Source organism: Saccopteryx leptura, chromosome 1, assembly GCF_036850995.1.
Source record: "Saccopteryx leptura isolate mSacLep1 chromosome 1, mSacLep1_pri_phased_curated, whole genome shotgun sequence".
NCBI classification, from domain to species: Eukaryota; Metazoa; Chordata; class Mammalia; order Chiroptera; family Emballonuridae; genus Saccopteryx; species Saccopteryx leptura.
Window position 1 is genome coordinate 338,116,842 of NC_089503.1, and position 15,456 is coordinate 338,132,297.

Genomic DNA, 15,456 nt, shown 5'->3' on the forward strand with positions numbered 1-15,456 from the left:
AATTCTTTTATCTTGAAAGTCTGATTTATTTTGATTCTGATTATTTGTTTTTGTTCTTCTAAAAGTAAGCTATTTTTGCTAAATGCTCAAATGATGAAAAATGTGTTCATTATGTATAAGAAAAAAATTTATTTTTCTAATGATAGCACCTACATTATCTTATGCTTAATAATATAAAACATATTTGTATATCTGTAAGGTAGCCTCTGTATATTTATTCACAAAAATACAAAATACCAACTGAGACATTTGCTAAATTCAATAATACAGAACACCTCACTTTTTACAGGTATACTAAGACAATTTTTATTGTACACTTGAGAGCCTTGATTAAATCTTCGATTTGCCACTAGATGGCCCCCTTGAAAAAAAATGTGATACTAAAAAGAATGGCAGGGGAAATGAAACTAAGACAAACTCATCAATGGCTGAACAGGTCAAACAAATATAACCCAATGGCCAACAATTATCGTTAACATCTAAGGCAGAATAAGGTAGGAATTAGCAATATATTACCTATATAGGGACTATGTATATATTACAGATAACTACTCTCTATTGCTTTGAAAAGTAAACAAAAATTTAAACACCAGAAAATTTAGAACTCTAAATAAAATTCTTAAAGCCAATTAGGTTGATCTGTTTGTTAAAAACATACAGCACTACGTCCTTTTGCATAGCAAAAAAATCACTTCAAAAATGTGAATAATTTTTATGTTTTAATATGTCAGGTATTCAGAAAATATAGAACACTTCATCAGTACTTTATTAAATATTTTACCAAGTGTACTTTTAAAATGTACTGGCTCTAATCACATTTCAAAAATAGTCTTTTGCTTATTAAAATAAAATATCTTCTCATCCAGAAAAAAATTTAAATGGTAAACCTGTCATACTAAGAAAATATAAACTCAAATAATGAGCCACTTCTTTTTTCTTTTTTTTAACTCTCAGGCTACCAAAGATCTAAAAGATGAATAATCTCTAATGTTAGGAAAGAAAAAATTTCATCTAGTATTTTTGGAAGCATAAACTGGCATAATGTGTTTTGGATGATAGTATGGCTCTACGTATTAATTTAAAATGTGCAGGTTCTTTGATACAGCAATTCATCACTTCTAGAAATTTATCCTATCAGTGCATCCATAAGAATAAGGGATGTATGTACAAGCTAGCCACTTAAATGTCCCCAGCGACTTAAAGATATTACAAACTTGTAATATAAAATTATGCAGCCATGAAAAAAAAAAATGAGGTTGATCTGTCTGGATGATATGAAAAGATGTCCATAATAAGAGGAAAGAAGTGACTAGCACCCAAGGTGTGTGTATGTATGTTTTAAGTATATAAAATAAATACATATAAACAAAGGAAAATGTCAGAAAGGTTATATATTAAATTTCAAATTTTGAATACTTTGGGGAGTATTAAGTGGAGATATGATGGCTAGGAAGAAATAGAGGTTTCTATCATTCAAATTTCTAAGTTTACTTTAATGACTGAATCTAAAATAAAGTTAACTTTGTTTTAAAGTATTTTATTAAAATTTTTAATTTATTGTGTTAACATGGTTTCTGACAAGTTTGCTTTCATACCTAAACTATGAATCCAGGACAAACCTCATTCCTTCCAGAGAAGCCAGGTAAACACTAATTTCCTTCAGCCACAACTCCTTTGCCAGGGATAGCTGCTACTTTTATCACATTGAAAGTGTCCTGAAAAATAGCCAACCCCATGCCTACTGGCTTACTTGGATAACGATTTCTACAAAAGGACCACAGATTCAGGGTTTGGTTGACTCTTTCCAGTATTTATTTCTAATATATTTTAAAGAATGGATAAAAAACACAAACGCTTACAAGAACCAGCCAGGTAAAATAAATAAATGAAGTGGGTCATGTGTGCATACCTACTGTGAAGGGGGCAATGTCTTTGGACAATTGTTTCAAAATGACGATCTTAGCATGGAGCAGAAATAAGAGAACTTACTTCACATGGAATGATGAAGAAAATGTTTCTATGTTTGTAACAGAAATATAAAAGAATAATCGAACAATCTAAGCAAAAAGGGATGTTTAACAAAAAATGTGTAGATTTTACATATATTCTGTACTGTGATCTAGTTTTGTGCCTGGGGTAGGGTACAGAGACTTCAGTGAATTCTTTTTAAGAACATGAAATGTATTAATTCTTCCTGCTTAACATGAGAAAGGAAAAAAAATCATTTCATATGACATCAGAGCTACCAGGGTCCTCCTAGAGAATTTTTCTTAGGATCTCCCAGAGCATGCTGAGTGGCTGCTACTCAACTCTGGAATTTAATTTAGGTTCAGTATTGCATAATCTTTTGATTATTCAAGACAGCTAAAAATTTTCCCTGGAGATTACAAATTCATAGTCTTCAAGTTCTCTGAAGTACTACTTGAAGTATTATTTGAATTACAAATAGTATTTCAAAGCTAACCCAACAACCCTATCTTTAGATAATATCCTAGTAGAAGGGATGCTTCTTTAGGGCAGGGCCTATGCCTCACTCACCTTTAACCCTCCTTCCCCCCAGTGCTTAGACAGCACGCATCATTCTCTGCATAAAAATTGTTAGAGGAAAGAAGGACAGATGGACAGACTGACTTAAGGGCAAAGACTGAATCAATTATAAAAATTTTAGTGGAACTGAAAAACATCTCAGATGTAGCAGCACAATAATTTATTTAAGAATTAAAAAAAATGTTACACACATATCAAAGACTATCTCAAGAAACTTGACACAATCTGCCTACCATCTACACAGTTATCCTGAACTAATGAGAAAACTGCTATCTTCTACTTTGCTCTGATATATAGTGATTAAAAAGCCAATTACTTGAGGTAAAAGAGAAATAGTAAAGAAAAAAATCTATAGATTAGCCAATGTTCACACTAATAAATAATCACCTAGGCTAGAACACTTGTGTCTCTGTTCCATCCAACCTAGAAATTGTCTGAAATCACTCCTTCCAATATCGTCATTATCCTTGCCATACACAACAGGCTTATTTCTAAACCTGGTCCAAGCCTACTTACTATCTTCCTCTTCACTTCCTATTCAAAAAAAATGACACAATCCCCATTATAATTACAACCTCTACATACGGGCATTCAGCTTTCTGTCTGAGGCTATTCTCCTTCTGGACTCTGATTACAATCTCTGGCTACTCAGGTAATCATGCATACTCTGTTAATTGTCCTCTGTCTTGCATCTCAACATTTCATTTACATACCCTTAAGTCTGTCCCACAGTCCCTCTGTTCTTTCTCTACTGTTCTGGAGTTGACGGATACTTTATTAGAGATACAAGACACTTATACATTATATTCTCACACAATACTGTTTAATGTATTATAGCTTTCTCTAAATACATATTCCCTGTTTCTTGATCACCAACTTAATTCTCCTACAACTGTCTCCAACTTCATTTTGGAACTATGCATCATTCAAAGGCAAAAATCCCATTTGAACCATGATTCTATTCTCAGAATTCTGTAATATAAAACATAAAAATATGTGAATACTATGCTTTATGTCAAACTAGAAGTAAAAAAAAAAAGTCTCACAAAAAGGTTTTAAATTAAATATGCAAATATAAACTTTATCTTTACATATAGAGAGATATATTTAGAGAGAGATATATAGATATAGCTCTCGTGAGAGAATGATACACTATATATAGCTACATATACATACACACATTAAATACAAAAAATATACTACTGTACTACTGGGGGAAGTCATATAAATTCTATAAAGTTACTTAGATTAGCCACAGTTAAAAGATCTGAAAGTATCCTGAAGTCAGGTAAAACTAAGCTAAGGCCCAAATGCTGACATATAAAAACATCCTATTAAATTGTTAAGTGACCACTATTTTTCTCATAACTTAGCCAAAGCAGTTAAAAGATCCAAATTATTTAAAGTAGAAGTTAGATGAAATCACTTCACATATAATTCTAAAAGTTGTTCAGAATCACTATCCAAGAGCATACCAAAAATTTAAAATTAATAATGGCCCCTCACTAAGAGACAGAGAAGTCAAAGCATTCTAATCTAATTTACAAGTCTGTTCACTTTTAAAAATAATTACTAACAAAAGAAAACATACTCACCTCTTCGATTAACTTTTCATTTGGTGATGATGTACAAAGACAGACAAGGTAAGTTTGCTTGAAACTACCTTTTGTACCAATCTCTGGATGGTCAGAACACAGCTTTGCTAGAACAGTTGCTTGACTTAACTGATTTGTTTTGATTAGATGCTTAATTCTCATATCCAACAAGATGGGACCCTCAAAAGCTAAAAATTCATTCACTTTAAAAAATAAGACATAATAGATTATTAACATTTGGTAATAATTCATTTGCAATAAAACACTTATCAGGAATGTTTTTTAGAAAAACAGGAACTACACCCTCCCCCTTTTTTGGAATTATGTATTGCTGTTAGGCTATCACAAAACATATGACACCATATATGCAAAATGAGATTATATAGCTAACTTTTTATAGTTAGATAAGTATTTTTGCCCCTGAGAATACCATTTAAAATGGGTGAATTAACTTCCTGGTGAGAAAAACAATTTCACATTAAATTCTAATAGTCAATGTTATTAAAATTATACTAATCCCCCCCTACAGTATTTATTCTTAAATACCAGGCATTAGCATCCCTAGAAATTAGCAGTGCAAGAAAGGTATTACATACTTATATAGACAATCACAAATGAATGTTTGGATACTCAAGAAAATGATATTCAACTACAATTGTGTTTCAATACTAAGGACTCAAGTCTATCTTGCTTTATTAGGTATTTTAGAACAAATTAAAATATACAGAAAAATAAAGGGGTAGGGGAAGTCTGCTGAACTTTCTGAAGATTTGTGCTGTTATTTTTAAACCATCAATCAGTAAACCTCAACATCTGCTTAAGTATCACTTAGGCATAAATTTCTATTCTGTTCATTTTTTTTTAATATTCTAGTGCTTGTTTGATCCACTAAACATAAGAATTTACATTTTTTCTCTTTGTGAAGAATTTAAACAAATGCAAATTTAAACTTTTCCCTAAAGATTTCTTTATTAGGATGAAAATCACATTGAAAAATTTACTTGGTGATGGCTGGCCTGAAATCTTTGGAAGGCTTTTAGTAATAAAAATATAAATGTCCTTTAAATAAAACACACAATTTCACTACTTATGAACAGACTAGAAGATATGTCTAGTATGTAATTCGCAAGTTAGAAGATGAAGAATGAGAGACGATCTTCCCTTCTATAAATATTCATTGCTGCCCTCTAAAGTCTAGGAGATAATATGGTCAATACTCCTCAGCAGTAAAACCATGAGCACATAAGCAATTTAACAAAGGATGCCAAATTTCATCCTTTTCTTGAAGTATAGACCTTTGTACCTTCTACTCTTTATTCTTTACTACATTAAACTAAACTAAAAAGTATGAAGACCGAAGACAAAGTTTATAAATGCATAACTTTCTGGTGCCTCTGTCTATGCCTTACATATACAGGGCATTACTTTTTTTTAATATTATATGATCCTATTAGGTCAATTATACTGCTAATATATTTTCATAGTTCAGTTCATTTTATCAAAGCAAAATGTGTAAGGATTAAAAAAAGAAACTTTAAGGCCCTGGCCAGCAGCTCAGTGGACACAGCGTTGGCCTGGCGTATGAATGTCCCAGATTTAATTCCCAGTCAGGGCACACAGGAGAAGCTCTCCCTTTACAGCCTCGTCCCCTCTAGCAGCTAGTGGCTTGACTGGTTCAAGTGAGGCCCCAGGTGCTGAGGAGAGCTTCGTTGGAGCACATCAGACTCAGATGCTAAAAATAGCTCAGTACTTGAGTACTGGCCCCAGATGGGGTTGCCAGGTGGATCCCAGTTGGGTTGCATGTGGGAGTCTGCCTTACTATATCCCCTCCTCTCACCTAAAAAACTTTAAGAAAAGTAAAGTTAAAATAAAGTTATTCTGGCTATAAATAAGTCATACACTTGAAAAAAAATGGCTTTAGTTTCCTAATACAATAATTCTCTCAAAAGGAAACTAATGATACCAAGTCTGGAAATTATTTCAAAATTTCCACAAAAACTCATAACCAACAAATTCTGAAGATCATGCAAAGAAATTATCTACAGGTGGCAAGTATTTAACAAAACTGATGACAATTTTAATAGGAGAATCTCAAATAGCCCCTAAAATCTCAAATAGCAGCAATATACGTCAGAATGTGCAAAATAATTTCTGTGTTAACTTGATGTAAAGGAGAATATATGTTAATAGTAAAAACTTCAAAAGCATAGTTGTGTGTTTTTTATTTAAACATGGGAAACCACTGCCATACTCAGGGCAAAACTGATTTCAAAGAAATACAGAATATTAGAGCAGAAAGAGTTTTATAGATCATATTGTCCAGCTCCATCATTTGGCAGGTGAGTAAACTGAGGCTCACAGAAGGCAAGTGACTGCCCAGGTTCATAAAGCCAGTTTAATGACAGAACCAGGACCAGATAATAGAATATTCTGATTTCCAGCTTTATATAATAGTAAGATGAGAAAAAAAATATTCTCATTTAATTACTGTCTACAAATTAGAATGACACTTCATAGCAGTAAAGAGCTGTGAGTAGTATTAGCTTTTAAATGAAAAAATTATGTATGATGAAGCTCATGATTCAAACGGATCAAAAGTGGATTACATTCTAATACTCAATCGAGAACCTGTTAAAAACTCTTTTCCTCTCCCCATCTTTGCTTATTTTTCTTTTGCTGCTTTCATTTCCCCCCATTCTTTTGTAATTTACTCTACTTCTCTCTAATCCAGAACATCTTTTTCCTTGTAGTTACAATATCACATCAAAGACTACCCCTTTTAGAGCTTGCCAGGCTTATGAGAAAAGTTCTACCATTTTATCCTTCAGTGGATAGTCACATCAAATTTTACTCTGTGCCCTGCTTTTCCCACTCCCATCCCAGAAAAAGAAAATATCTGGAATTTTACTTGTGTGTAACCTTCTAATTTATTTTCTCTATATTTATGAACTTGAATAGAAAAGCAGAGTTTACTATATTACATTTGAACCTTACAAGAGAGCAGGATGACATAAAATGGCAATATAAACATAATAAAGCCAGTTCAATTAACAAATAATGGCCTTCTTCACATAAAATGCCACTAAAAAAGAAAATATTAGTTCCCACATTAAAGATAATTAAATGTATTACGAGTTGAAATTCTGTGAGAAATCATTATATAAAAATTAACTGAACATGTACAATTAATACACCAAAACTTAAGATTAGCTCCTGAATTGTCCCCAAAGTGGAGTCAATTTATTTACTGGCTGTATCATTTCCTTGATCAAACTAACACAGAATTTCCTTCATAGCATCTGACTAGCTGTTTCACAAAGACCTGGAACTGCATACAAAAATCTCTATATTGCACTGTGTGTTATCTCAGTCCACCTTGTTGTGCTCAGAAACAAGCACAACTAAAGGCCAGAAACAAGCTGGCCTTAAAAATGCTCTCCTGCCTTCTTCTCTCCCATACGTCCAATCCACCACCTAACTTGTTACTTTTAAACTTCTAAATACCTAATCTCACTCACTCTTCTCCATTTCTACTCGTCATTTGGGCCAGGAGATGTAGTACTTTAGTATCCTCCAGCATCCACTCTTACTTTCTCCATCATATTTTCACTAGGACCCAGAGTTATTATTATTATTATTATTTTAATTTTTTTTTTTCTTTTCATTTTTCCGAAGCTGGAAACGGGGAGGCAGTCAGACTCCCGCATGCGCCCGACCAGGATGCACCTGGCATGTCCACCAGGGGGCGATGCTCTGCCCATCTGGGGCATCGCTCTGTTGCATCCAGAGCCATTCTAGCGCCTGAGGCAGAGGCCACAGAGCCATCCTCAGCGCCCGGGCCATCTTTTGCTCCAATGGAGCCTCGGCTGCAGGAGGGGAAGAGAGAGACAGAGGGGAAGGAGAGGGGGAGGGGTGGAGAAGCAGATGGGCGCTTCTCCTGTGTGCCCTGGCCGGGAATCAAACCCAGGACTTCACGCCAGGCCGACGCTCTACCACTGAGCCAACCGGCCAGGGCTTATTATTATTATTATTATTTTTAAGCTAACAATCATCTTCTCCCAGTTTAAAACTCTCCAGTGGTTTCCCTCTGCCTTCAAAGGGTCAATTCCAAAATTCTCCTCATTGTCCACATGAATCGGCACCACAAATTCCTTTTTAAAAATACATTTTTATTTTCTCTTAAAAAATTCACAGCATTTGGGCATGAAATATATCTAAACTGGAAAAGAAATAAAATCATTTGATTGCAGAAAGACATGTTCTTCTATGTAGAAAAGTCTAAAGATTCCACAAAAAAAACTATTAGAATATACAAATTTAGTGAAGTTACAGAACACAAAAAGCTAAACACAAAAATAAGTGACTTTTCTATACACTAATAATGAATAATCTGAAAAGAAAATTAAGAAAAAATTCCACTTATAATACCAACAGAAGGAAAAAATACTTAGAAATAAACCTAACCAAGATGAAAGACTTATACACTGGATCATACAAAATATTGCTAAAAGAAATCAAGACACAATACACAGTAAAGACCCCAAGTTCATAGATTATAAGACTTAATGCTAAGATGTACAACTACCCAAAGCAATCTATAGATTCAATAATTCCTATAAAAATCACAATGGGAATTTTTGCAGAGAGAAAAATTTATACTACAATTGTAATCTCAAGGGAATTCAAATAGCCAAAACAATCTTGAAAAAGAACAAGGAGGTCTCACTCTTAAAGTTATAGTAATCAAAATAGTGTGTAGTGGCATAGAGATATAATAGGTGATACAATAAAATAGAAATCTCAGAAATAAATCCTCACATATTAGTCAAATAATGTTCAACAAGAGTGTCAAAATCACTTAATGGGAAAAGAACAGTATTTTCAACAAATGGTGCTGGGTAAAATGGATATCTACATGCAAAAGAATGAAGCTGCATTTTTATCTTACACCATATAAAAAATTAATTCAAAATGGATTTAGACTTAAACTTCAAGACTCCAAAAGTATAAAGCTCCCAGAAGAAAACAAACAAATAAGCTTTAAGACACTGGACTGGCAATGATTTATTGGATATAACATTAAAGTACAGGCAACAAAAGAAATAGACAAATTGGATTACATCAAACTTAACTTTTGTCCATCAAAGGACAGAGTCAACTGAATGAAAAATGTACATAATGGGAGAAAATATTTACAAATCATGTATCTGATAAGGAGTTAATATACAGAATACATAAGGACTCCAATAACAACAACAAAAACCCAAATCCCATTAAAAAGTGAACAAAGAATCTGAACAGGTATTTCTCTAAAGATGATATACAAATGACCAATAATCATATAAAAATATACTGAACATCACTAATCATCAGAGAAATGCAAATCAAACCGCAATGAGCTATCACCTCACACCCATCAGAATGGCTACTATCAAAAAAACAAGTGTTTACGAGGATGTGGAGAAACTGGAATCTCTGTGCATTACTGACAGGAGTGTAAAATGGTATGACCCTTATGGGAGCATCTGGAAATTCCTCAGAAAATTAAAAAAGAACTACCAAGTGGTCCAGCTATTCCACTTTTAGGTACGAATGCAAAAGAATAGAAAGGAGGGTCTTGAAGAAATATTTGCATGCCCATCTTCACAGAAGCACTACTCAAAATAGCCAAGAGGTGGAAGCAATTCAAATGTCCATCAATAGATGAATGAACAAACAAAATGTGGTATATATGTACAATGAAATATTATTCACCCATAAAAAGGAAGAAAATCTTGTCACATGCCACACGGATGATCCTTAAGGACATCTGACTAAGTGAAATAAGCCAGTCACACAAAAGTTAATATGGTACGATTCCACTTATATGAGAAAGCAAAAGTAAGCAGCCACAAAAAACAAAAAATAGAATGCTGGTTAACGGGCTGGAAGTGGAGGGTGAGGAAAAAAAGGAGTTGTTTGATTATACAGTCTTACTTTTGCAATTTGAAATATACAATACTTAACACTACTGAACTGTATGTACACTTAAGAATAATTAAATGTACACTGTTATGTGTTTTTAATGCATTAAAAAAATCAATTCAGCATTAGTCAAAAAAAAAAACAAATTTGAAAAGTTAATAAAACACTTCAAGCTCTAGATTCTTAATCCTGGCTGTACAATTATCTTGAACATCTATAAATGTACTAATGCCTGAGGCTCACATGTGGAGACTCCAATGAAATTCACCTAAGATAAGCCTTCCCCACTAGTATGTCTAAAAAGTCTCCATGAGATTTAAGCAAGCCAGGATTGAAAAACTGCCCTCGGTAAGTATATTTCATTGTCAAAATTACCAATTAGAGAGTATTAATCTTCACCCTTCTCCCCCTTTCCTGAGGGAACATATTTCATTTACAAGAAATAAAAATCTCACTTCAAGATTGCAGAATTTCTAAAATCATGTTGGCTCCTTTTTTATTGTCTAAAATTTTATGGTTGTAACTAATTATGGTAAACTTCATGATTATAAATGATTTTTTGATTGATAAAAAACATTAATTTTTAAAGATTGAATATTTCATGCCCTAGATCTACCTAGTTAGCAAGAGACAGCAAAATTTTTGTGAAATAAAATAACTGATATCCATATAAAATTATAAAATAAACTCATTAAAACATAATATATATTTTCTAGAATATTTAATAAGTATGGACTTTAAAATAATTTTTAGTAAAAATGAAAAAGTGTGGGGTCACTATATATAATTTTATAATAATAGAATATTGACAAAACACAAAATAAACACAAAACATCTCACCAGCCTAAAATGGGGCAATGAACACTTTTATAAGCTTACTGCAGTTAGGTTCTATCAACTTAATTCTATCCAGTCAATGATTCTCAATGACATAAGGGTTCTATATAAGTAAAAGGCTATTTTAAGGAGCTCTTTCAGTGACTCCCTATAAGACATGGCTTAACACAAAAAACACTGTCAAAAGATTTAAGTCTAGGTCTCAAAGTTACTACTTTTGGAATTCTCTGTATTGACAGGTAAAGACAAATAGATGCACACAGGAACACACAGACACACACATGTACACACACACACACATATATATATATATATATATATGCTGGCAATCTACTTCACACCAATTTGAAGATACTTAACACTACTCAACTGTACACTTAAGAACAATTAAATGTACACTTTGTTATGTTTTTATGCATTAAAAAATCAATTCATATAAAATTATAAAATACTCATTAAAACATTAATATATTCTTCTAGAATGTTTCAATAACTTTTAAAATCATTTTTTAGTAAAAATGAAAAACTTGGGATCACTATATTTATATATAATTTTATAATAGAATATAATTATAAGGTTACGCCGTGAGAGTGCAGTTATTTAAGCTAAGACTCAAGATGAACCCTACACCTCACCAAAAATGTTGAGAACAAATTGGTGGAGGTAACTTCTTGAGGAAAAATATGCTGTGCATGTGCATATCTATCTTTACCTGTCTATATATGAATCCAAGAACGAAAGAACTGAAGATTTACCATCTGAAAGCAAATGCAGCTGTGCCTGTATGCAATCATCAGGACTGGCCTTGTCCTATTTACAAGGAAAGTGTAGGTTATCACTTGCTCCATCCTCCCATTTCCTCCCTCTTTCTGATATTATTACATCTATGAATATGCTAATGTCTGGTAAATCAAGTACCAATTTTTCCATGTTCACTTTAAAATACAAAGTTTATGACTGAAATAAAGACATATTTCCTCACAAAGCTCTGAAGTATTTATAAGTACTGTGAAATGCTTAAGCTTTAGAAACTTCCTTTGAGGCCCTGGCCAGTTGGCTCAGTGAATAGAGCATCATCTCTGCAAGCCAAGGTCATGGGTTCTATCCCTGGTTGGGGGTACATATAAGAAGCAACCAATGAGTGCAAAACTAAATGGAACAATGAGTTAATGCTTCTCTCTCTCTCTCTCTCTCCCTCCCATCCCCACTCCCACTTCCTCTCTCTCAAATTGGTGGAGGGAGGGAGGGAGGGAGGGAGGAAGAAAAAAAAGAAAAGAAAGAGGAGGGAGGGAGGAAGGAAGAAGGAAAACTGCCTTTGAAAATGAACGGGTTCATAAAAAGAAAACTACAAGGCTTTTAGATTCAAGTAAGGACTAGCACAATATAAAAGTAGAAAGGAAAGAGCTAAAGGGAATCACTGTGACTGTGAGGGGAATTATCTCAGAATTGAGATGTTCAAATCTCAACTGGTCCTCAAAAGGACCAAGGATACACCATGAGTATGCAAAATGTTATTTAAGCTAGGACCTGAGATGAACCCTAGCTCACCAAAATTTACAATCAAATGGGGAAATCTGAATGCTAAGAACAATCAAATTGGTGGAGGTTGAGTAACTTCTTGAGGGGGGGAAAAAAGGCCTGCTGCTTGAGTTTGATGATATATTATTTATGGTGACAGAGAAAAGAAAAATGTGTTCTTTTTTCTTTTTTTGACAGAGACAGAGAGAGGGACAAATAGGGACAGACAGACAGGAAGGGAGAGAGATGAGAAGCATCAATTCTTTGTTCCGGCATCTTAGTTGTTCGCTGATTGCTTGTTCATTGATTGCTTTCTCATATGTACCTTGACCAGGGGGCTAGATAGAGCAGAGAGAGTGACCCCTTGCTCAAGCCAGTGACCATGGGGTCATGTTTATGATCCCATGCTCAAGCCAGTGAACCTGCGCTCAAGTTGGTGAGCCCACGCTCAAGCCAGCAACCTCAGGGTTTTGAACCTGGGTCCTCTGCATCCCAGTCCGATGTTCTTTTCACTGCTCCACTGCCTGGTCAGGCTAAAAAATTTCTGTATTCTTGTGGTTCTGATAAGCTTTATACTGAAAAGAGTAGAATAATAATGGAGCAAACAAAAACATTTTCACAAAATGAGGCTAAAGTTACATTGTGCAAACTGTAGACTAGAGGAATAGATATAATCCTAAGAGTCTCAAAATTAATTACACTAACAACAGAGCATGTGATTATTCAGAAAGAGAAGTGTGACTGGTAAAAGCCAAGACAAGAGTCACTAAACATAAATTAGGATATACTTTTTACAAAAATTACCTCAAAATATATCACAGGTCCAAATGTAAAATGCAAAATAAAAAAACTTCCAAGAGAAAAATCAAGTTGATCTTAAGTTCGATAATAATTTTTTAAATAAAATGCCAAAAACATGATTCATGAAATAAAACATCAGTAAGTTGGACTTCATTAAAATTTAAAACTCCTGCTTTGTTATGTTAAAGACACTGTTAAAGGACAAACCACAGAATAAAAGAAAATATTTGCAAAGCTCATCTCTGATAAAGTACTTGTATCCAAAATATACAAAGAACTGCTAAAACTCAACAGTAAGAAAATGAACAACACAATTAGGCAAAAACCAAACAGAAAACTAAACACATGCTTCACGAAAGATGTAATATAGCAAATATGCATATGAAAAAATGTTCAGGATCATCTGTCGTTACAGAAATGCAAATTAGCCCTGGCCAGATAACTTGGTTGGTAGAGCATCACTCCAAAGAACAGGCTGCTAGTTCGATCACCAGTCAGGGCACATACAAGAAGAGACCAAGGTTCCTGTCTCTCTTTTTCCCTTTCTTTCTCTATAATCAATAAATAAAATTTACAAAAATTTTAAATGCAAATTAACACACCTAGGAGAATGATTAAAATTCTAAATATAGACAATACTAAATGCTGGTGAGGGTCTAAAGCAAGGGTCGGGAACCTTTTTGGCTGAGAGAGTCATGAACCCACATATTTTAAAATGTAGTTCCGTGAGAGCCATACAACGACCTGTGTACGTTAGGCATTATCCAATAAAAATTTGGTGTTGTCCTGGAAGACAGCTGTGTTTGGCTCCAGCCACCTGCAACCATGAACATGAGCGGTAAGAAATGAATGGATTGTAATACATGAGAATGTTTTATATTTTTAACATTATTTTTTTATTAAAGATTTGTCTGCAAGCCAGATGTAGCCATCAAAAGAGCCACACCTGGCTCGCGAGCCATAGGTTCCCAACCCCTGGTAGTCGGAACTCTCATTCACTGCTAATGAAAATGCACAATGGTACAACCACTTTCAAAGAGAGTTTGGTAGTTTCTTACAAAACAAAACACAGTCTTACTATATTATATGATCTAGCAATCGTACTCCTAGGTATTTACCCAACTAATGTGAAAACTTATTTGCATGTAACTTATAATAGCTTTATTCAGAACACCAAAAGCTGGTAGTCAACAAGATGTCTTTACTAGGTGAACTGATAAACTATGGCACATTCGTACAATGGAATATTATTCAGCAATAAAAAGGAATGAGCTATTAAGCCAAAGACATATGAATTTTAAATGCATACTGTTAAGTGAAAGAAAGTGGACCAAAAAGGTTGTAAATATGACCTTCTCGAAGAGGGAAAAGATGGTAAACAGGTCAGAAGTTGTCAGGTGCGCAAGAAATGGCTGAGCAGGTGAAGCAGTTGCTTTTCTTCATGCAGTGAAACTATTCTGTATGATACTGTAATGGTGGATACATGACACAATGCATTTGTCTAAACCTAAAGAATTTTACAGCACAGACGGAATCTTAAGGTATGGGAATTAGAAAAAAATTTAGGAGTTTTGGGGAGCTTAGGATGGAATGCAAAATATGGCAAAAGAATCTAACTGCATTAACAATGTAATGAAAGAACACTGAAAGGTGGAGAAATAAAATGCTTATCTAACTAATTTTGGATAAGTGAAATCTTAAGAATAATGGCAAAAGTTAGAATATACAGCACTGTACTCTGATGAATATGTTTTCAACAGGGATACAGGTTCTCAATTCTGAAACCATTATACATGTACACTAGGACTGAATAAGTATATGCATGGTCAATGGTAGGAGAAGCCAATCTGTAAAGACTACACACTGTATGATTCCAACTATATGATATTTTGTTGAAGTGAAGGTTATAGATAAGAGGAGGATAATAATCAATGTGGATATGGTGTAAACTAGCGTTAAGAGACCACTATAAACTCTCATATTTAGTTAATATAGATATAGCTGGTTACATATAGAAATATTTGTATACATGTACATATACACACAGAGAATAGTATACCAGGGGTCCCCAAACTTTTTACACAGGGGGCCAGTTCACTGTCCCTCAGACCGTTGGAGGGCCAGACTATAAAAAAAACTATGAACAAATCCCTATGCACACTGCACATATCTTATTTTAAAGTAAAAAAACAG

General features: G+C 33.8%; 1 protein-coding gene across 2 annotated transcripts in view; it reads right to left on the reverse strand.

Annotated features, from left to right (window-relative positions):
• Window positions 1-15,456, reverse strand: part of ZNF292 (zinc finger protein 292) — a 131,970-nt gene that overhangs the window by 31,920 nt on the left and 84,594 nt on the right. For both annotated transcript variants that reach the window (XM_066358915.1, XM_066358916.1), the window contains one exon: window positions 4,143-4,345. In XM_066358915.1, the coding sequence (XP_066215012.1) occupies window positions 4,143-4,345 (203 nt within the window). The remainder of the gene's footprint in view (window positions 1-4,142; window positions 4,346-15,456) is intronic.